The following is a 23,750-nucleotide window of genomic DNA, read 5'->3' on the forward strand; positions in this document are numbered from 1 at the left end:
CTGTATTTTAATGTTTTCATGAAAAATAAAGTCGGTTTGACCTTTTAATCATGAACTTTTACTCTGTTTGAGCTTTCCATAAATAGTGACAATTGTTTATCATATAACAAACTGACATTGCAGAACAACACTAATAACAATAGTCATGAACTATATAAGTCATTTTGAAAAATCTCCAGACTTTGGTTTACAACTTCTATCTGTATTCAATTACCCATGTGATTTCAATAACCCAAATGCTCTTTCTGGAATGGGTGAGGCCCTGAGCAAGCACAACCTCATGTTTTAAAGCAAACTGTACCATCTATTTCCTGAGAAAGCAGCACCCCCAGCAGGCAGTCTGTGGCAGTGCAGGATGAAGGCTCTTCACTTCCCAGACACAACAGCTGCTTGTACTGACCACAAGGGACTGAACACAACACCCTACAAAACATATACACACAATGAATTTACCAGCTAGGTTTAACTGTTAGTCCTAAATCACATATTTACACATTGCTTGATCTAAAAATGATCTCAAACTGGGTGACTGCTTGTCTAGGATTAGATTCAGTTTTTGTTTGTGTATTGTGGAAAGCAGAAACTGTAGCTACAGAATTATAAAAGGATATACGATTAGGTAGTAATGTAAGTAACCATAACACATCTTTTCGTATGTAACTGAGGGCAGTACATTACCAATCAGTGATGTCCTCTGGGTCAGGGTACGTCTGGACCCACTGACCAATAGACCAAATCCTTGCCACTCTGCTCTCTCTCTCTGTATTTTCTCCTTCGCATCTTCCATCTCCATTTTTATTATCTTCTGCCTCCATGACATCCTCACAGCACAGAAAGTAACTGTGAAGGCAGGAAATCGTTGTTGTAGAGATGAAGATGTGGCATCATTTAGAGCCAAAATATGATTTATGTTCTCATTTTGATGATTATCCTGAGATTTACTGGAATTTAGAATAATGTTTATTTATTTGTGTGTTAATATGCTAAAAAAAAAAAAGACAAGGCTCTTAACACACAATAAATAATTCAATCCTATGCCAAAGTGAACAAGAAACTGGATATTTTCTGAGATATTGATCCTACACGTATCATTGTTTCCCTATGCATCTAACTTGTGCTAATATTAAAGTTGCTTTGGCTGAAAAATTGATGTTTAAATAAGTGTTATTAACTAATAACAAGTATTATAAACATTATTATAGTAATAATAATAATAAAAATTACTATAAAAATGTTGGTAAAAATGATAATAAAATGTGCATTCCCCTTATTCCTTTTTAAAAACAAATGGGATGGGACCTATAAATGTTTGTCTTTCTGACTAAACCTCACTTACAACTCTGCACTGTCATAAGTCTTTCCTTCTCCTTCTCCCTGTATCTCTCGCTCCACGTTCCAGCGCATACGTTTGTATAGCCCAGTACTGGCTGAGGCAAGAAAGGGGGTGGGGCAACAGTACCGGAAGATTGACAGCTTCATGTTGTCTATTTGACACTGGCCAATATAGAAGTGTGAGATACTGTAGAAAGAGATACTTTGTGAAAATCTGCAATGAAAGAAATAGTACTAACAGAAATAATGCAATCCCTGGGTATTTTATGACTACACTTAACCAGAACCTTCCTTTTGTGCTAATAAAGGATCCGTATCTATCTTCTGACTGAATCCTCACCATCATTTATAAGTCTGCTGCCTGTCTTTATCTATGATTTTTGATCAGTTTGTACCTCAGTGGATCAGATTCCTCCAGTGAGACGAAACTAAAGGAGGCGTATAGCAACATCAGCTGTTCCAGACGAGAACACAGTTGCTGTGAGAACTGCAAAAGCTGTGATGGATACAAACACAGTAAATATGTGAGTTCCTGCAGTTCACGTTCACCTACAGTGCAGAGTGTGAGATGCGTGGAATAAATCAGTCTTTCACCTGTGTGCGTATATATGTGGACAGAGGTGGGCGGAAGGGGTTGGAGTTTCTGGCTGTGGACTCCAAGTAAGTGAAGTACGGCTGACAAGTTTGCAAAAACATTGGAACAATATGGGCAAACTCATAATTCTGGAGGCAGTCTCGGCTAAAACAACAACATATACAAGAGCGGATATTTTTAATCAGATGGGTAACATCATAAGACATTTGGCTGTTAAAAAATACAGCTTTCTTTTCTGTGTTGGTGTATTTGCTTTTATATCACAAGACTGTCTCTTCTAATATAAAAACAATACTAATATACATACATATATGTTGGCTTATTAAAGCATAATCAATCATGAGACATGTAACAGACAAAATCGGAATCTTCTTTTTCTAGGTATAACCGTACCTCCACAAAAGCTGTGTTTGAAACTCATCTGCTTTGTTCAGCAGGTACTGAAGTTGTTTTTCGACGGGAGAGATTTTTTCATCCATCTTTTTCTTATCCTGACAGGATGGAGAATTGTTTCCTGCGACAGGACCTTCACCCAAGAGATACCTCTCATCACCGAAAGAGGGCGCCATTGTAGTGTCTTCTGTAAACAAGAGCAGTAATTACGCATCAGTGTGCCGCTGGGTTTGGGAATAGATAAATAAATTACAAAGTATTGTTTTCTTCCAGTACCTTCAAACGTCTGTGTAATCGTTCCTACTTCTCTCGGAGACTGTGGTGGTTCATTCTCTCTGCATAGTGAAGACTCATCATACTCTGTGTTTGCCATCATGGCTTAATCAGCAAGCCTGAAACCATGAAATAATGAGCTCTGTGACAAAAAAACGTGTCTAAAAATACATTTAAATGTAACTAACGACTGCATCCTTGCTAACACAATCGATAATCGTCTGCAAACACGTCAACATTAGCCTAGTATACACGTGATAGCGGCACTAAAGATGTGTTTTTTAAAAGATGTCATAACTTACCTGCAATTTCACAAACTTTGACGGCTAATTGTTGACCTTGCATATTAATTTTAGTCTGTACATTGTATTTCACCTGTGACTAAACTTATAAATACGAAAATAAAATTTACTGTGGCAAATTGTCGCAGTTTAGAAGTTTGAGTGATTTCACTTACCGTTACCGTATTTGTATTTCCTCGCCCGTTGTAGTTTCACTAGCCATGACCATATTTGTATTTCCTCGATCGTTGTTAGGCCGCTCGTTATGACCATATTTGTATTTCCTACTCTGAACCTAGCTAAGACAACCAGAGGCTCTGAAGACAACGAAACCTTCCCAATAACAGGTATCGGAGTTTTACATATCTAAAAGTTGGGTTATTTTTAACCCAACATTTTTTAGTGAGCAAGATTTAACTGTTACTGATGATCTCATGCGTCATTATAGGAATACTTTTAAATTATTTTAAAAAATAGTTTTAAATTATTTAAATAATTAGTTCACATAAATATAAAAATATAAAAAATATAAAATCTCATAAAACTCATTCTACACCTGTATGATGTATTTTTTCATAGGGAAGATTTGATTGGTCCAAATCAGTGTAGTGCAGGTTGAGTCATCAATATTTTGGTCCCTTTATCAAGATGTGATCTTGTCAACTTTGTTAACTTTGCGAGAAAAAAACTGTGAGAGAAAATTTATGTCGCAATTAACGCAGTTGGTATGCCCGCAATTATTTATTATTCTGTGATGGAAAGAAGCTTCCATAGATTTAAAGAATTAGTTCACTTTCAAATTAATTACCTCAAGCTTTACTCACCCTCAAACCATAGGTGTATATGACTTTCTTCTGATGAACACAATCGGAGATACATTAATAAATATCCTCACACATCTGAGCTTTATAATGGCAGTGAGCGGAATCAACGAGTATGAGCTGATGAAAGTGCCTCCATCCACATCTATCCATCATAAACACGGCTCCGGGGGTTAATAAAGGCCTTCTGTGTTGCCAAGTCTGCGGTTTTCCTGAGGAATTGACCCTTCGCAAAGACCCGCCCCCCTTAGTTACTGTTGCTTTGTCCGACAAGCCATGGCGTGAAATATACATTGTGGAGCAAAGAGGACACTGACGACACGTCGACAGACAAGACAGAGCAGGTTACTTATGATATTAAACAAAGTCCCAGCTTTCAAACTGTGCAATTTTTTAAGAAATTCAAACAATAAAAAACGTTTTGTGGCTCTTTAATGAGTCGTGACAGATGTGTCTTGTGAACCGATCATCTCTTCCTACTAGTTAATTTATAGCATCTCATAATTATGAATGAACATGGGAATGTCGTTTCAAACACGGAAAGACGTCAGTACACATTTTTCAAGTTCAAGTCCACCAAGGTTAATCTTATAACTCCTGACTGCTTTGTTGGACAAAATGGCGGATTTGGCGTTATGACTGGTTAGATCGCTTTGTCAATCAAACTCCCGGCGAAGGGTCAATTGGGCTACTTTTTACTATTTAGCCCCTGGAATGCGAATTTTACCAGGGGAGCCCTGCCAAAAACGTGGATTTTTACCCCCCGGAATGCAAATTGGGATTTGCCCCCCTGAAATGTGATTGGGCTAGTTTTGAGGAGCAATTGGGCGGGTTTTGTTGTGAAAACCTGGCAACCCTGGAATCAATGCATTTGTGTAAAAAAAAAAAAAATCCATATTTAACAAGTTATGAAGTAAAATATCTAGCTTCCGCCAGACCACCTTCCGTATTCTTCTTACGAAAAAAATGGAACTGGCGTCGTGTCATTTGAGCTTAATAAGTTGGTAGGACGTAACGTAAGCTTTTTCTAAAGAGCAGAGTTTTAGACTTTCTTTGTAAGTAGAATACAGAAGGTTTTACTTCATAACTTAAATATGGATATTTGTTTTTACACAAACGAATCGCTTCGCTTCAGAATGACTTTATTAACCCTCCATGACAGAGAAAAATAATGACAGTCGCACACATTCAATATTAAGTAGTCTATCGTAGGCTATTTAGGATGTTTACAATAGCGCCTTGTTGTTGTTTTTTTCTAAGTAAATTTAGTCTTAGTTGAATGTATATTGAAATGTTTAACAAAATAACGTAACACTTTTTATTGTAAAATACAGATTTATTAACCACTCTAACCTTTGAACATACATAATTTGCCGTGTGAATCAACAGCTGAAAATGTTGTCTGCCATGAGGGAGTGATGAAACCAAATTCATTTGCTTGTGGCAGTGTTGCCAGATTGGAAATGTCCAATTATCGTACCAGAAGCTCAAAATGATCGTATTTGGAAGAAAATTATCGTACACGACTTTTTTGTAAAGGTAAATGAACTAAATTAATAACTAATTATTTTTACAACAGAAAGAATCAATACTGAACTAACTTAAGCTGGACAATCACACTATTTTTGCTGCTGTACAGCCAAAATTATGTTCTCTCTATCTCTGTAAAGCTATACTTTGACACAATCTGCATTGTAAAAAGAGCTGTATAAATAAAGGTGACATGAGAGTCAAATGTACATAATACAGCTATTTATCTATAGACCAACAACTTTTTGACATGAACTGTAAATTACCACAATACATAAATAATTATTAGGCGTGCCTTAGTGGGAAACAACTGACCTAAGCGCCGCTGCAGAAACGTTAACTTGGCCTGCGTCTCAATGTGCATACTATCCATCCTAAATAGTATATAGCATTTTCAATACTATTTCGGGCGGATAGGGTGGACAGTATGCACATTGAGATGCAGGGCTGAGCTCGTGAGAGAGATTCATTCTCCACAATGATTGGCCGAGAACACGTAACAAGAGATGAGATGGAAGACGTGCCTAACAAAGTTCAAGTTAGGATCCACACAGCTAGATCAATGAGCCGATTATAACGACCATCATTTTAAGTGTCACAAAATACTGAAATTATCGTACATTATGGGATTTTTTCATTATTGATCGTACATCGTACAGAGGTCAAAATTATCGTACAAATACGATAATTATCGTACGTCTGGCAACACTGGCTTGTGGACACAATGCGAGGTCACGTGACTCGCAGGAGCGCGCAACCGGCATACTGCCTGCGTCCACAGTGCTCGCACCCGGGGATAGTAAACGACCCTCCCGCGCGAGCCATCATCACTGGCGCGAGGAACACACTGGCGAGCGGCGACAGTATCTTTTTCATAGGAGCGGATTGTTGTATTATTCACCGGCTGTGAATGTGAACTCCTCGGGCCTCGTTTGATGTTGAGCTAGCAGTTGAACTGAATATAACGTACGCGTTGGTGATAAATTGAGAAGAAAAGCTGAACTCTTTGGACCAGTTAACGTTACCCTGCCCAATGCGGTACATGTACTCAGCTGTAACGAGCTCCACCAGAAGAACTATTTCAGGACGCTATCATGGAAAAATACATGCGACTTTACCGCAAGCTGTCGATATGCCAGAGGATAGCTTGATTGAACGTTGTCGTTTATATAGCTAATGCTTTTATATCATGTTTTACTTGCAGTTGTTTTTATTTTAAATTGAAGGAAAGCGCATACTAGCCTCGGTTATGTCCAGATGACAACCTGCATCAGGTCTGACAGTGATGCAACAGCATTTCTTACATGTACAGAGTTTTAATAAGTCGTTAAATCGCGGCTGGATCTTAAACTGTTGCATAGAGAGCTGACATCGTCGGCGATCATTGAGAATCTTGGAAGAGGAGGAACGACAATTTGGGTGTCCTGACAACAAACGCCAATTCAGATACAACGATGGCAAATGACTCCATCCAAGTAAGTTGACTGCTTATTACAGAATAAATCCCGCAAAATCTAGATTATAGAGTAGTTCCTATTCCTAAAACCGCTCACGTGTTTTATTATACCAAAATAATCCCATGGATTTGGGGGGCAGACAATAGAGTTGCTTTAAGACCCAGAAGATGCCTTCGCTTTTACTTAAAAAAGCTCATCTGAATGGAAGAATGACTGAGCTTATCTCTAAAGCGATGGAGTCCCCCATATATCCTTCATCTGAGGGGCCATTTTTCTTCCATGATGGTGTAAAGAGACATTTCTGGTGGCTAAACACTGACAAAGTGTTTGGGTTGTACACTAAATATATTGCAGTTCATTTGGAAAACCCTGTTGAGCTTGATAGCTTGGGTTGTTTCAGACCTGCTCTGTGTTAAACACCAATATTTATGTTTTCTCATCTTGGTGTGCCAGAGAATTGTTTACATAAAATCTTACTGAACCGAAACAAGTCAAATGAAGACAAAGTTTAAGCCTTGTATAGATCATTTTCACCCTTTTATGACTTCTGGAAAGTGTTTAAAGAAATGTTTTATGTGTATTTCTATTTATGGTCAATTAAATATTAGCTAGCACACTTGTGTTATGTAACATGGGCACATATGTTGGCCAGATTCTTTGGGAAAAATGTCAAAAGCAGTTGAAAACACATGTTTAACAAAAAGCTTTAAAAGAGTAATGTGTAGCACCATTAACTGGACTAGTGATATAATAAATATATACCCAGGTGAAAAAAAAGTACACTTCTATAATATACTTAAAGTGCTCTATTTTTGTGCACTCATTTTGTACTTAATATACTAAAAGTTCTTCCTTAGTACTTTTTAAAATATGTTTTTAATATACTATCTCTGTATTTTAAAATATATATTTAGTAGTACACTATGGGTTCAAATGTACGATAAGTAGTATTTAAATATTTTTTTAAAATTGAGATAGTATATTAAAAGCACATTTAAGTTCATATTTCATGCTGTCTCAAAATAGCACAGTTGAATACACTTAGATGTTCTTAAGATTATCTTAAGAATTTTTAGTATATTAAGTACAAAATTAGTGCACGAAAATAGAGCACTTTAAGTATATTATAGAAATATACTTTTTTTTCACCTGGGTATGACAGACTGATCCAACGACATTTTCAGCGGATTATTTGAATAACAAACTTAATTGATTAACAGATAGGTTCTTTTGTTTCATTTTCGCTGTTTTGTATTTTTTTCTGTTTTAAATGTATTTTTTTTTTTGGAATTAAATAAATATTGTGTATAGTAGGCTACATTTTATGCAGAAAAAAAAATGATGCAGTTTTTAACATTTAGGCTTTAAAGAGTAGTTCAACCCAAAATAAAAATTCTGTCATCATGTTATTTCAAAAAATGTATATATTTTTTTTATTCTGTGGAATACAAAAGAAGATATTTTGAAGATATTTGAAGAAGAATGTCAGTAACCTCTTTTGGTCACCGTTGACCTCCTATTGTATGGACATTTCTCAAAATATCTTTCATGTTCCACAGAAGAAGGAAAGTCAAAGTTTTTGAACAAAATGAGGGTGAGTAAATGATGACAAAATAGTCAATTAAGATAATTGAAAACAGAAAAAAATTGTGATAGATTTTTAAGCTGACAAAAGGGAGAACCCTCCCATTAAAAGTCAGTTATTTGCACTCTAAACAATGCTGGGTTAAAAACAACCCAGGATGGGTTGAAAATGGACAAACCCAGCGATTGGTTTAAATGTTTGTCCAACATGCTGGGCAGTTTGATTTAACCCAACTATTGTTTTAAAATTACTATATGGCTGGCTTAAAATGAACCCAAAATAGGTTGGAAATTAAAAATCGGACACATAATTACTAGAGGCAACAATAATTATCAAAAGGTGACCTTTTATTCATAAACAATTGTTGAATTATTATTCATTAAACCTATTAATAAATGTATTAAACATATTAATAAATGTTAATTTCTAACATACTTTGGGTTCATTTTAATCAAGCAATACAGTAATTTTTAAACAATAGTTGAGTTAAATAAAACAACCCAACTGCTGGGTTTGTCCATTCTCAACCCAACTTGGGTTGTTTTTAACCCAGTGTGAATAATATGCTGAAATTGACCAAGTATCGGCAGATGAATCAGCCTGGCTGATTCATTGAAGGCCATCAATGTTTTCCCAATTTAAACCTTTCCTTAGATATTCTTATAATGTTTGCTGAATGTGACTGATTGATGAGATACTTTCAGACAACATGGAAAACACCAACAAAGTCATAGTCCTACACATATTTTCCCTGTTTCATGAAGTATCTCCTACATGGTTACAACTAACAATGTGGACACAGCCTCACGCACACACTTGTGTCCACACATAGGATGACTAAGCAAGAACACTCATCAAGAATGTGAATGTGATTATGTCAGCGACTGAATGACAACAGCTGATTCACCTAATGAGCATCATTTTTGTTGTTGTTTTGTTGAGAGATCCCTCAAGTTTCAAATTCATAGATCCAGAGATCTTATCTTTCTTATCCTCACAGCAGGAGATTGTGCACACAGATGCGTCTCACCAAACTGACAATCTAACAGTTTAGTTGCTCAGTAGATTACTAGTTCACAGATGGAGCTGACAGAACTTAATGTTATGTGCTAGGCTAGCACGTTCTGCAAAGCCTTATCCCTGTGAACTCAAATGTCCTGTTGTGTATCTGTGTGTTTTATTAAGTTCCCAGCCCTGTACGCATTAGACCAGCTTAATGGGGTTTGAAGAGTAGGCTAATTCCCATTTTCCTGTCCCGTCTTCACTTCACTGGCTTTTAACACAATTGCGTATTGTTTTTGTCAATAGTACATACCATCAGCAAATCGATGCGCTTGTATGTAGGTTTATAGAATTAGGTATGCAGTGTACCTGTTTGGCTTATTTGTGTCGATGGAAATGGGAAGGTAATTTTATCTAGTAAGCAGCTCTAGTGCAGTGAACACAGCTGGTTGAAGGAGTAGTTCACCCCAAAATGAAAAATTTTGTGAACCAAATCAAACAAGTCAGACTCAAAACAACGACTTCTGAATGATTTGGACTTGGTTCTTCTCTTACAGTCCCCCTGTAGTCAATAATTTTATCATGCCTTAATAGCTTGAATGTAACTCTACACCCTTCCTCTATTTAGTATACGCGGAACCATCTATATGTTAATTAGCCCTGCCTCCACTCACTCACACAAGCTCAGAGATCCACTTGTTCAACTTACTGAGGTAAACGCTGCACAATTGCATCGCTCTTTACTGTAATGTGTTTGTCGGACACATAACGTTAATTAATATGATTAGTCTTTTGCTTGACTACGTTATCAACACCTAATAATCTGTTGTTAATGTTACATGAACCATGTTCCCGTTCTTCATGTCAGAGTCAGATAGTTGCCTTCTAACAATCATATCCTTGCAAACGCTTTAATAACTCAAATCGTCAGTGGAGAAAGGCATATAGTTCATCATAACATCATAATATACATCATACACCTGCCATATTGCTAAATCTAAACAATTTTAAATATTATCAGAAAAAATACAGAGATAACATGGCTTCTTTTGAGACTCCCTTGCTTCACGGCATAGTAATGATATGCCAGAGCCCGCTGGCACTTTGACGTGATTGGTTACAAGGTAGTTTGTGATGTCAGAAACATCAGCGATTTCAAACTGCGTTTTTGTGACTGTCTTTGTTTCACTGCAGTTTTAAAGAGAATATACTCAGCAATGATGTTGACTTATGAATTGGCACATGGTTTGTCTTAAAGCATATTAAAAACATCACATGGACATATAAACAACATGATTTTCACCACTTTATTTTCACACACGGTATTTTTGGTGTTCACACTCCAAAGTAAAGGTTCTGAAAGAATTGTTTTGCAGTGATGCCACAGAAGAACCATTTTGGGTTCTCCAAAGAACCTTTAGTGAACAGTTCTTAAAAGAGCCATTATTTTCTTACTGTAAAGAACATTTTAAAAATGCATAGACCTTATCTAGCCCCGCCTCTTTTCAGGACCTCACTCGTTGTCTTTTGACTTCTGACAGTTTGTATTTCCACAGCAGTCCTTCGTATTTATGAATGAATTGCTCATTTTAAAATCTTCCCGGTCTACTGACTTTTAAGACATCTGCTTTAAACATTACAATGCACATGATAACTTTCATTAACTCTCTGGCGCATAAGGTCTATAAACAAAAGTATGTTTTTTTAATTTTTTTTATTACAGTTAACATTTGGATTTGATTTGGTGAGGATGCTCAAAGATGAGCTTGCCAAGAGCAAACTTGTCAGTCTCTATCTGCATCTGTGTTGGCCAAAAAAGTTATTGCTGACATCTGATTGGCTGTGGTGTGTTTGGCTGATGGTGCAGTTTTGGAGGGGATCATGAGGGCATGAGACTGACACTCAGGCATAATGGACTCCATTGTGTTACTAGCACAGCTCCAAATGGTATTCACCATTGACTTCATGTTGTGCTCTTCCGCCACACCCTCAACCTATTTACTGACCCCTATAGTGTGTGTGTGTGTGCTGGTGAAACGCTGCTTTCATGTTTGTGTTGACCTCCTGGGGCATATATAAGTCATTGTTTAAGCCTAGGATTGGTGGTTTCCATAAATATTTATTTTTTGTCTTTTGTGACCCATTATTTAAGTCATCATAGGGTTGCTCACTAGTGTTCATGTTTACATGTAGAGATGCATGATATATCAGCACCATATCTGGCGATATTAGAGCTTTGTTTCATTGGCCAGTATTGGTTTATAGTGGGTATTTAATTGTGCATGTTTGTTTCCTCAATATTACCCTTGCTGTCAATTGATTAAAGTTGATTTTTAAAAACATTAATAGTTTAATAACCTATATAATCTGGTGAATTAGCTTCTTGAACTTGATTTTGACCTTCAGGAATTGATTGGATTGTTGTTGTTTGCTAATTGCTGTATTTCTCATGTGAGTGAAAGGTTGCTGGAGGACAGTCAGTATTGACTCATTACACAAGAATTTAATTGGTAATTTATTAATTTATTGGTCATTGGGCATACCATGAATATAACTTATCGCCTTATCTGTATCGAATAGAATTTTTAAGGATTAAGTCACTTCTGAATAAAAAATGAATCACCCCCATGTTATCCAAGATGTTTGTCTTTCTTTCTTCAGTCAGAAAGAAATTATGGTTTTTGAGGAAAACTTTCCAGGATTATTCTCCTTATAGTGGACTTCAACAGCTACCAACGGATTGAAGGTCCAAACTGCAGTTTCAATGCAGCTTCAAAGGGCTCTACACAATCCCAGATGAAGAATAAGGGTCTTATTTAGTGAAACAATCTGTCATTTTCTAAAAAAAGAAAAAAAAAGAAAAAAAGAAAAAGAAAACTTTTTAACCACAAATGCTTGTCTTGTACAAGCTCTGCGATGCGCCACACATTAGGCAATAAAGTTGAAACACATCTTTGTCTTTGCACATTCGCTTTGTATACACTGGGTCGGTACTTCACCTACGTCATGCATGGCGTGACCTTTCCAACGTGGTTATGTAATGCGTGGCGCATCACAGAGCTTGTGCAAGATGAGCGTTTGTGGTTAAAAAGTATACACATTTTAATTTTTTTTAGAAAATGGCTGATCATTTCACTAGACAAGACCCATATTCCTCGTCTGGGATCGTGTAGAGCCCTTTGAAGCTGCAATTTGGTACTTCAAATTGCAGCTAGCCATTGAAGTCCACTATGGAGAAAAATCCTGGAATGTTTTCCTCAAAAACCTTAATTTCTTTGGTAACACTTTACAATAAGGTTCATTAGGTTAACATTAGTTAACATGAACTAATAATGAACTGCACTTATACAGCATTTGTTAATCTTTGTTAATGTTAATGTCGACAGAAAGAAAGACAAACATCTTTGGATGACATGGAGGTGAGTAAATTATCAGGAAATTAGAACTAATCCTGCACATCTCCAGTGAAGAGCACACTGGTCTGGTGTATTCCTGTCTTTAAGATAATCAGCAGCTGGTTTAATACTTTTGATGGGTGGATTAGAAACTCGATCGCTTCCCTCACCATTTTTTCCCCCAAGTGTAAAACAGCTGCATTTTCTCATGACCTCATAAAGGCAAACTCTGGCCATGTGTTCCATAGCCTTGTTTTCATTCCAGCCCCTCCCCTTTGTGACATCATCAGTTCCGTTGCCATGATGAGTTCTGTTCATTATCCAGCATTCTGAAGCATTAGAGCAGCTTGCATAACTGTTCCATTACTAAAACCACACTTTCATTATTACAATGCCTTGGGCTAGTCCTCCATACATTGATCTTAATGTGAAGTACTCAATCACTGTGTAAATGCTCTTTCTCTTTCATTCTCTTGATCTAATTGTTCATTGTGGCTTAACTGCTTGATTTGTTATTCAGGAAGAAAAAAAAATGTCACTAATGTGCACTATCAAACATTGTTCTCTATGTGTATGTTAAATTAATGTTCTATCATTATGCTAATCTCCGATTTTTATAAAGCACTTAAAAACCACTGTTTCCTGGTTCAATACAGGAATTTTATTTTGACTCGCCCCATGAAATCATTTATTTGGAAGCCATCCTGTTAATACATCCCAGAGCGATGAATATTTAATACTGTGAAAGCTAACATACTCTGCAGAAAGACACATCCACACTGTCCTGTTGCTCTTTGTCTGAGAGAGCATGCAACAGTTAGGGTGTTGTAAACTGATCCACAGGGTGTAGTAGCGCCTGTAATCTCTCTCTCTTTGCTTCTATCTCTCTCTCTCTTCCCCCTTTCTCTTTGTGAAACACCAGCTGCTCTGCTTCTCCCCCTCCTCGACTCCAAAATTCCCCTCTCTGTCTGTCTCTCCCTCCCTTTATCAGACCGGTCAGCTCTCCGTCACTCCCCCACCTCGCTTAGATTTCCAGGCTCAATTTAGGATTCAGGCACTCTCTTTGGAGATCGGATTGCTCTGAGAGAGAATACGTTGAATTTGAGCCTGAATTTGGGGGGTTTCCCTGTTTTATGTCCCTGATAAGATTATCATTTGTACCTTTCTGAATCATTCTGTTAATCAGAAGATTGTGTCACTCTGTGTTGTTTTGTTTTTTTTTGTTCATGTTGGAAAAATAGAGCAAATTAACTTGTGGTTGGTTGACGGATTAGTTTTAGCGTTAGGATTTATTTTATTTTTAAATTAATTTTAAATTAGTTTTATTTACCTCATAAAATCAAAATTACACTTTTACTCAATTTTTTGGCTTTGAGGTCATACTTCTAACAGATGACAATATGATCTTGAATATTTACACATTTAAACTTTACAGTCTTTTTATAAAATTGTACTATTTTTATGTGTGTGTGTGAATACACAACAATGTTTAATACATCACAGAAAAACACATTAGTTTTGCAAGCCATAACAACACATGATCAATAAATGTAAGCTGTAGTGTCAATACTTCATTGGCCCAAAAGGTCAACTGGCCTGAAACTCACCCTGTGTCATGTCATCCATTGTTGCGCCCAGTTTGGTTTGCATTTCCCAAAAGCATCATTAGCCAACTATAGTTGCATGTTCCATCGTTATCAGCCTAATTCAATGATTTGGTTTTTCCCGAAACCACTTTTCAACTATAGGGGGGGGCCGATATGACCAAATTCTTATTTCACAGTATTTCAAGATAATTATATACCACAAAATAGTCATTTTGTGTTATTTTATCTCACTTCTGTTATTAAAATAAGCAAAAAGAAGCAAATGACAAACAACAGGACAAATACAATAACAAAAATATGAATTAAATTAAGTTTTTTAGGTACTATAGATTTATTTCACATGTAGTTAGAAATAGTAAGTCGACTTGTTTAGACCATCTGCCGGAAGCTAGTTATTTTTAGTTTATAAAGTTTTATTATGGATATGTTTCTTAAAAAACTCACTTCAGAAGGCCTTTATTAACCCCCTGGAGTTGTATGGATTACTTGTATGATGGATGGATGCACTTTTTTGGACTTCAAAATCTGGAGCGTCATTCACTCCCATTATAAAGCTTGGAAGAGCAAGGATATTTTTTAATATATCTCCGATTGTGTTTGACTGAAAGAAGACAGTCATATACACATAGGATGGCTTGAGGGTGAGTAAATCAGTGATGACCATAGCACTGGACAGAACAAAACAATCTGATACTGTAGGCTATGTCAAGTGATCTTTGCGTTAAGTCTTGGAGTGCAAATGCAAAATAATAGACCTGCTACTGTTTTGTGTAATGTGATAGGATAATATTAATTTTTGGGTGAACTATCCCTTTAATTCAATCTCAAATGGATTAATTAGATATTATACTCCACCATCTTTGTGATGTCATTAACCCTCTGGAGTCTGAGGCTGATTTGGGGCCTGAAGAAATTTTGACATGCCCTGACATTTGTGCTTTTTTCAGTTGTTCATAAACATATTAATGGAAAAAGTGTCATTACACTGTGTTCAGCACAAACTAGGCTACCATAATATGTGAGGAACATGTATGTACATGTTTGTGTTTTTGAAGGAATAACATTTATGCGTGGTTATTGAAAAAACAAAAAACTTAAGTCACTGAAATAAGGGCAAAAAAGTATAGTAAATCTGTGTTTACAATACTTTAGGGTATTGGAGGTTGTAAACTAAACTTTGCTTCAAAATTATGTAAAAATTATGCTGCCTACTCCTTCATATAAAACAATATATTGATTTAGTTTTTGTAAGACACTTTTTGCCAAGAAACACAGTATGCGAGGAGGCGTGAATCACCACTGAATAATGGGCCATTCTCACCTGAGAAGACAAAAGAATTGGATAGTAATGAGCTGAAATGACTTGCATATTAATGAGGCATTTCAGTCAGGTAGGCTGTGAAAAAAACCTTCTGTGATGTCTCAAGCTCATTATGATATATGAAACATGCAGACAAATATTATTACAATATAAAGTAATGGTTTTATATTATACTTTAAAATATAATGTATTTCTGTGATGCAAAGAGTCTGAATATAGGCTTTTAGTATAACTATACTGTTGAACCAACGTGGTTCGAATGATGGATGTGTGCCAAAGTTATTACGTTTTTGGGAAACAGTCCTGCCTAGCTAGTTAGTTTCTCCATCGATGCGTCGTACTATGGTGGTGGTTAAGTAGTGAGTTACGTCATTGTACAGGAAACGTAAAGTAGGGTGGCCAGTGGCTGATCATATGTCTAATGCAAAAAAGAATTTAATAATAGCAAATTAGTCCTACAAAAATGAACCACTAATTTTCAAAAATATTTGAAAACGGTTAAATGAGCATTATGTAAGCTGTTGTTAGATTTTGGAACTGTTACACAAGCAGTTTATGCAAATATTTGTTTTTATATTAGGTGGGGAGAAATGCAGTCACACCTCAGTTGATAAGCATATTACACTCATTCAAAGTAGAGCGTGCAAGAGAATTTTTATTTAACAGCGAAGTTAAATGGAGGTTGTTGCCATTTTTTCAGGAGACCTTTTATCTAACTAATACATTATGAAGTTGTTTGGTTATTTGTCATTTCAACATTTCTGTTCCTTGTAAAAGTAATTTGCCTAAGGCCACAGATTGTCTTTTTGGCTCAATGTAAAAGTGGGAATTGAGAAGTGACGCTTTTGAAAATACTTGTTACTAATGATATGTGAAAGAAAAGCTTGTTTTTTTTCTTTGTCTGTCACATTAGAAAGGAGGATGTGCACATACCTTCCTGTGTTTGTGTATATGACCATGTGCATGCATGCATGCGTGTGTGTGTGTGTGTGTGCATAAGGCTGTTCATGTATGCATTTAAAGTCCCTGTAAAAGCAATATTAAAATATGTTTTGAGTTTGTCACACCACAGAAAAATGTGTTATTAACCACCCAGGCAAAAAAAAAAAAGCCAAGTAAATGAAATAAGTTATCAAAATGTTGAAAAAGTAGGCAGTAGTCTCTGCTCTTAAACGCTAGGGGTGTGTATGCTGTCGGCGCTGAAACCACGCTTACTTGTGAGAAAGATGCCATCTCTCTCAACTTGTCTAATGAGTCAAACATACTGATGCATATAAACAAAGAATCACGTTAAAGGGTTAGTTCACCCAAAAATGAAAATTCTGTCATTTATTTTTATAAAATACTTTTAAAATTAAGATATTTTTGAATCTGATGGTTTTGTCTGCAAGATAATTATCACTTTCAAACGCTTAGAAAGGTAGTAAAAACATATTTAAAACAGTTCATCTGACTACAGTGGATCAACCTTAATGTTATGAAGCGACAAGGATACTTTTTGTGTGCCAGAAAAACAAAATAACGACTTTATTCAACAATATCTAGTGATGGGCGGTTTCAAAACACTGCTTCATGAAGCTTTGAAGCTTTATGAATCTTTTGTTTCGAATCAGTGGTTCGGAGCATGCATCAAACTGCCAAAGTCACGTGAACCATTGAAATTTCGAAACACTTATGACATAACGAAGCCTTGTTTACTGAATTCACACTCCGAACTACTTATTAGAAACAAACGATTCGTAAAGCTTCGATCTTGAACACAGAATTGGTGAAAAAATGTTTAACGGTCTTAACTCCACAATTCAGAAATTCACAGTCTTTGTAATGTGTTTCAGCAATACATTTGTGACATTTATAATGTGTTTAGAAACAATTCTCAGAATTGACTTTACAGGGACTTTAAGAAAAAGAGAACTTCTCCGGGTCAGTGTGTCTCAGCCCAGTCCCTTGACTCTGGGTGGGTCTAGTATTTTACAGGGTACTTAGTCTGTATAATGCTGGAACTGTGTGAGATACACTCTCGGCTACTACTTTCAACAATCCCATTATTCATCCAATCTTAGATAACCTTTAAAATGAAGCAGTAAACTACAGCCGTAAATGATCCACTCCAGGAAGAGATGGACTGATTTCCTCATTTAGACACACACAGATAATAAGAAGGATACATTGCAGTAGAGTAACAGTGACATACAGTCCTTTGTTTAGCTGATCATAGCTTTTTTTAGTCACCAATAGGATCAGTTTGTTTGGACAAGGAAGCCTTGTGTTTTTATGCAAATATATTATAAAGATTCAGTGCATTCAAACAAGACGGATATATTCCGCTTCCGGGTTATTTTTAGACATTTATCAAACACACGTACTGTCGTATGGATTTGATCAGCTCTAATGCGCCTTGTGTTGTAATGCACAAATGTGAGACATTGGGAGTGGTCACAGACAGGTGTTTGCAACCAGGTTTCCGGGACAACTGCTGCCATAGCAACCATGATTAGTGATGCCACAGGATACTGTCTCGCAGGAGGGTGGTAGAACAGGCACAAAGCTCTTTAATTAGCTCGGCCCTTTAATTAGGGGAATCTGGGTGTCGTACTAATTCATTAACAAGGGAGATCTTAGACTTTTGAGTAAAGAAAGATGGTAATAAACTTTTAAAGTAGCTCAAATACATCAGTCATTCAATATTCAACAACAAAGTAACATTACACATTACATAAAAAAGTGGCAGGTCTATTATTTTGCATTTACACTCCAAGGCTTAATGCACAGATCATTTGACATGCAGAATCTGATTGTTTTTTTCTGTCCATATGGTTGTCACTGTCTATCGGATTCAACTGGGCATTTAAATATGGCTGTTAATTCAGGAAGTTTGTAATGTGTAGTTAGCAGCTTGAAAAATACACTATAAAAAGTCTGTAAAAATAGGAAACATTGTACTGTATAAATATAAAGGAGGTTTTTTTTGTATTGTTTTTTTTTAATAGGTGTTTAACCTATTTTAAATTACACATTGCATTATGTTGTATTAGGGTTAATGGAAAATAACTGGATAATGTCCTGGCAGAAAATTACCAGTAAGTACATTTTCCGTTTTTATTTTTTGCAGTGTTATATACAAAAAGAGAACAAAGTTCGCTGATTGGTCATTACGTTCACGCGCTCAACAGATATGTGGACGGCCTGTGATTGGCTACATAGCTCAATGCTGCAAAAACACATTGTCAATAGAAACCTTTGACACTCTTCACAGAGCGCTTAAACTCTTACGGGAGCATTTTAAAGCAGCCATCTATCAGCGGGTACTGGTACTGCAGAATGGCATTTATAGTCACAAATAAATCTTTGGCAGGACAAAAATTCATTTTGGTGGCTGCCAAAATATTTTCAGTGCAGGGAAAACCCTGGAACAGGACCATATTTAAAAGATTTGTTCACTTTCAAATGAAAATTACCCTAAGCTTTACTCACCCTCAAGCCATCATAGGTGTATATGACTTTCTTCTTTCTGTTGAACACAATCTGAGAAATATTAATAAATATCCTGAAGCATCCGAGCTTTATAATGGCAGTGAGTGGGATCAACGAGTATAAGCTGAAGAAAGTGTCTCAATCCACATCCATCCATCATAAGCACATTCCAAACGGCTCCGGGGGGTTAATAAAGGCCCTCTGATACATTTGTGTGAAAAAATATCCATATTTAACAAGTTATGAAGTAAAATATCTAGCTTCCACCAGACCGCTTTCTGTATTCAAATTATGAAAAAAAAAAGTGTAGCGTAAGCGTTTTGAACTTTTTTGTTTTGCGCTTTCTTTATAAGTTGAATACGGAAGGCGGTCTGGCGGTCAATCTAGAAATTTTATTTCATAACTTGTTAAATATGTTTTTTTTTTTTTTTTTTACACAAATGCATCGCTTCACTTCAGAAGGCCTTTATTAACCCTCGGAGCCATGTGGAATATGTTTATGATGGATGGATGTGGATGGAGACACTTTCTTCAGTTCGTACTTGTTGATCCTCGCTCACAGCCATGATAAAGCTCGGATGCGTCAGGATATTTTTTAATATTTCTCCGATTGTGTTCATCAGAAAGAAGAAAGTCATAATTTTCATTTGAAAGTGAACCAATCCTTTAATCCACCACACTTTTGGGTCATGCAAGCGTATCACCCTGTGATAGAATATTTACTCACAATCTAAGGAAGAAACTGCCTTGGTTCAGTCATCATCAAGTCAGCCCACGTCTTGGCTCATCATAGGAGCCCAACACCACCCAGAACAGATGATAAGACACACCTGGTGCAAGTTTTCACCGCTTCTGTAAACCTGGTCTTAAAGTTTTCAGGAACCAGAAGTTGCAATCATCTTTTCTTCACTAAGTGGAACAAGAACAAGAAAAAATGTCGGGTGGCACTTGATTTTGTCCATCAAGAATTGATTGGATGGTTGTGGTATGCTAATGATGTGATGTCATGTGAGTGACAGGTTACTGCCGCCCTCACGCCAGTAAACATGTCATCAGAGAAGAGATGTCACAGCAAGAGGGAGGGGAAGTTATTTTGATTAAAGATTTCAAGGGCACATGAATTTTAAAAAATGCATGGATAAATCATTTATAATAAACACTGCAATATTGCATAAAAAAGAAAAGTCAATTTTGATTTCATGGTGATACTCAGCCTCATGTTTTTCCAAACATGTATGACTTTTTTTCTTATGTGGACTTTCCCTTTAAGATACTGTTTCCTACAAAATTTAGGTTGATTGGGCTTAAAGCGATAGTTCACCCAAAATGAAAATTATATTATCATTAGTCGCCATGATGTTGTTCTAAACGTGTGAGTTTCTTACTTTTGCTGAACTCAAAAGATATTTTGAAGAATGTCATAAACCAGTATTTTTTCCATACTATGGAAGGCAATGGGGTCCATCAACTAAATGTTGGAAAACTATTTTCTTTCTATTTATTTTTATTATTACTTCTATTATTTTAATAGGTGGTGGTGCAGAAAAAAATGTTCTCTGAATTGTGTAGAGTGGAAATGGGCCACCTCTCACCCACTGACCCTGGACTGATCTTCCCCTTTATAACTTTCCCCCACTCCTTGCAGTTCGAGGAGACCCGACATAGTCAGGATGCCCTTGATCTCACACCCACTTCCTGGACACTTCATATTATTTTTGTATAATAAAAGCTTCTGAAATGGCAGTCACTGGCAGTTAACTTTGGGCTCATATATCGACAACAAGAGAGGAAGCTATTATCTAGTTATTTAAAGTGATGGCTCAAATACAATTGTAAGAGTATTAAAGAGTGTAATCCACTATGGCACAATGATATCTCAGTCTGTGAGTTTGAGTGAGTACAATAGAGATTTTAAGAAGGCTTTTCCTGACGATGCCACAATGAAACTATTCATCTGAACTCAGTGTGCGCTCACACAAACACACACACACACACACACACACACACACACACACACACACACACACACACACACACACACACACACACACACACACACACACACACACACACACACACACACACACACACACACACACACACACACACACACACACACACTATTCATCTCAACCCATAATGAACACACTGAAAACCCTGCATGGCAAAATGCACAATGACCTCCTAAGGAACTCTTTGCCGCCTCATGTGTGCACACGTATACAAAATGTGTATCAGATTATATTGTTAACACATAAAAAAGTCATTAGTTTCAGGCTTATCATACTGTGTCTATGCTGTCAGAATATGATCTTGCACCAAAATTCCCATAGATTTGGATATATTTAGATATAGTCCTGTGCATATGGGCGTCAGTCTCTATTCATCAATCTGACGCTAAACACTAACGCTCACCGCACGAGAATGTCAAGAATGCTCCAGATATGTCTGTGTGTGTTTGTGTATATAGTAAAGAAGCTGTTTTCACTGAAATTTTTTTTCTATTTGCTGTTTTTGTTATATCTTCCTTTTACTTCCAGAGTAGTCACTGAGGGTTTTTTTTTTTTTTTTTTTGGTCCATAATCGCATACTGTTATGTATGTACTACATTTAGTTTGAAGATTGCTTCTTGACCATTAAAGTACATTCTGTATATTATGAATGTGTGTAGTATGAACAGAATTAAAAAGTAATGTTTAAAAGAAATGCATTACAATATTGTGTACTCCCTAAAAAAAAGTTAATTTGTTAGTTAAAAAAAAAGTTAAAAGTTAATTGCGTTATTTAGTTATTTTTATGAAAAGTTATGCATATTACTCTTATTTCTAAATAAAAAGTAATTTTTGCTTGTTAGTATGGTTGAATTAGATCATTGAAGGTGTTGTAAATTTGTTACAAATTGAAAAAGTAATGTTACTTTACTATTTAATTGAAAAAGTAATCTGATTATGTAACTCAAGTTACTTGTAATGCATTACCCCCAACACTGAGTATGAATGAAATTCAGATGTGCTATATCCACCATGTTGTCACTGTCACGTGACCTATGGCAGCAGATGTGTCGCTTTACTTCCATTCAGAACTCCCCACCCATGGCCTTATGGGATACTAAAGTGTCCAGTGTATGTGCACTTCAGAATCTCACCTGAAGTTGTAAGTCATACCCGGCTTTTTGTCTACTGTTATATGAATACTATAAATTCAGACATACTCGACTCATACTGTTTTTTGCCTATTGTATAGTATGGAGTATGGAAGTAGAGGCATATTCGGACACAGGGAGTGTGTGAAAGTTATTAGTCCAAAATAGTACAACTTTTAAAAATTACATTTAAAATCTATATTGTTGCACTCCGTGTAGCTGTTTTTAAACGTGAAAATGCATCTAAGGTAAGTGACACATCGGGGTCAGTAAACTCAAAACATGCCTAATTATACAGGATTTTGTAAAATTGTGATGAAACAGAAATAGCAACAGATTTTTTTTCAGTATTGTGACGTACATCCAAGTGAAATGGATTATCAAAAACAGAAAAAATTGTTGGGCGGGGACTTGCATCTGTATTTGACTGAATTGATGCAGATCTGAATACAAGCTTGCTGTTGATTGTATGAAAGGGCCGTGGGTTATTGCAGAGAGAAGCATGTTGTTTTCACTGGAAGACTGACCTATGACATTTTGATTAAAATTATGAGGTCAAAAAATGTAAATATGAAACATGCACTGATGAATTGTTGACAATAAGATCAATAACATGCATTTCATAAATAGATGGGGTGGATTTTCATTTCATGCCAACTTCAAGACTGATTAGTTGAGTACTTATAAAGGCAACCCACAGACCTGCAAAATATTTTCCCTTGTAATTTGACTGCATGGACACTTTTATCTCAGTTTGAATATTATCTTTTTAAATTGTCTTCTTTTTTAATGTGTTGCCCCCTTTCTCTCTTTCCTTTATTCATTCTCACAGTGCTTAGTCCTCTTTATTTGTCACAGTAACACCCACAGTATCTCTCTTGCATACTGATTCTTCATTTCTCTCCCTCTCAAGTTCATAGTCATCTTTATTTCCTAAACGTTTTTTGAATGTTCAGCTACAGATGAAATGAGGGTAAATGAATCCACAGCTCATGACTGGGCTGAGAGACAGAGAGAGAGAGAGATAGACAGAAGGAAGGACAGTCATTTGGCCTCAGGGCTTTTACTGAGCTCAGAATTGCTGGCATTCTCACGAGTCACAGCAGCTGAATAGAGCTCCCTCTGTGTGTGTGTGTGTGTGTGTGTGTGTGTGTTTGAGTAAGCGTGACCCGAGAATGAGCACTGCTCAGTTATAGTTTGGGTTGAACAGAGCAAGAACTTCATACTAACAGGAAGAAGGTCTGGACTCTATCGAAACATACATTGGCCATTTTTAGGAGCGTGAAAATGTAAAGTCGATTTCCCTATGATAACAGACCAGCATGCATCTAATAAATTATTCATTTAAGAACGTTGTGCAAGTTTACTCCAACAATGGTGCTGTGAACTTCACATACTGTTGAAAATCCAGCATTTAGTTGATTGTGATGGCTTTCTTCTTCCATGAGGGGGTTTGGCGGAACGACGGCTTTGTTTCCAGGCAGACCATTAAAAAACGCGACAGACATCTCCCGGAAATCCTGTAGAATTGAACCAGATGAT

General features: G+C 36.4%; 2 protein-coding genes across 2 annotated transcripts in view; one reads left to right on the top strand and one right to left on the bottom strand.

Moving 5' to 3' along the window:
- Positions 1-278: 278 nt before the first annotated feature.
- On the bottom strand, positions 279-2,709 carry c12h19orf67 (chromosome 12 C19orf67 homolog). The gene is made up of 7 exons (XM_067404118.1): positions 2,597-2,709; positions 2,321-2,507; positions 1,927-2,071; positions 1,728-1,828; positions 1,337-1,519; positions 679-840; positions 279-423 (listed from the first exon to the last, which is right to left on the bottom strand). The coding sequence occupies exons 1-7, from the start codon at positions 2,694-2,696 to the stop codon at positions 279-281; spliced, it is 1,023 nt and encodes a 340-aa protein (XP_067260219.1). The 5' UTR covers positions 2,697-2,709.
- Positions 2,710-6,044: 3,335 nt separating this feature from the next.
- The window catches only part of pkn1a (protein kinase N1a), a 53,671-nt gene continuing 35,965 nt past the window's right edge, over positions 6,045-23,750 (top strand). Inside the window, exon 1 of the mRNA XM_067402722.1 lies at positions 6,045-6,700. Coding sequence (XP_067258823.1) covers positions 6,680-6,700 — 21 coding nt within the window. The 5' untranslated portion in view covers positions 6,045-6,679. The remainder of the gene's footprint in view (positions 6,701-23,750) is intronic.

This window comes from Chanodichthys erythropterus, chromosome 12, assembly GCF_024489055.1.
Source record: "Chanodichthys erythropterus isolate Z2021 chromosome 12, ASM2448905v1, whole genome shotgun sequence".
In the NCBI taxonomy this organism is placed as follows: domain Eukaryota; kingdom Metazoa; phylum Chordata; class Actinopteri; order Cypriniformes; family Xenocyprididae; genus Chanodichthys; species Chanodichthys erythropterus.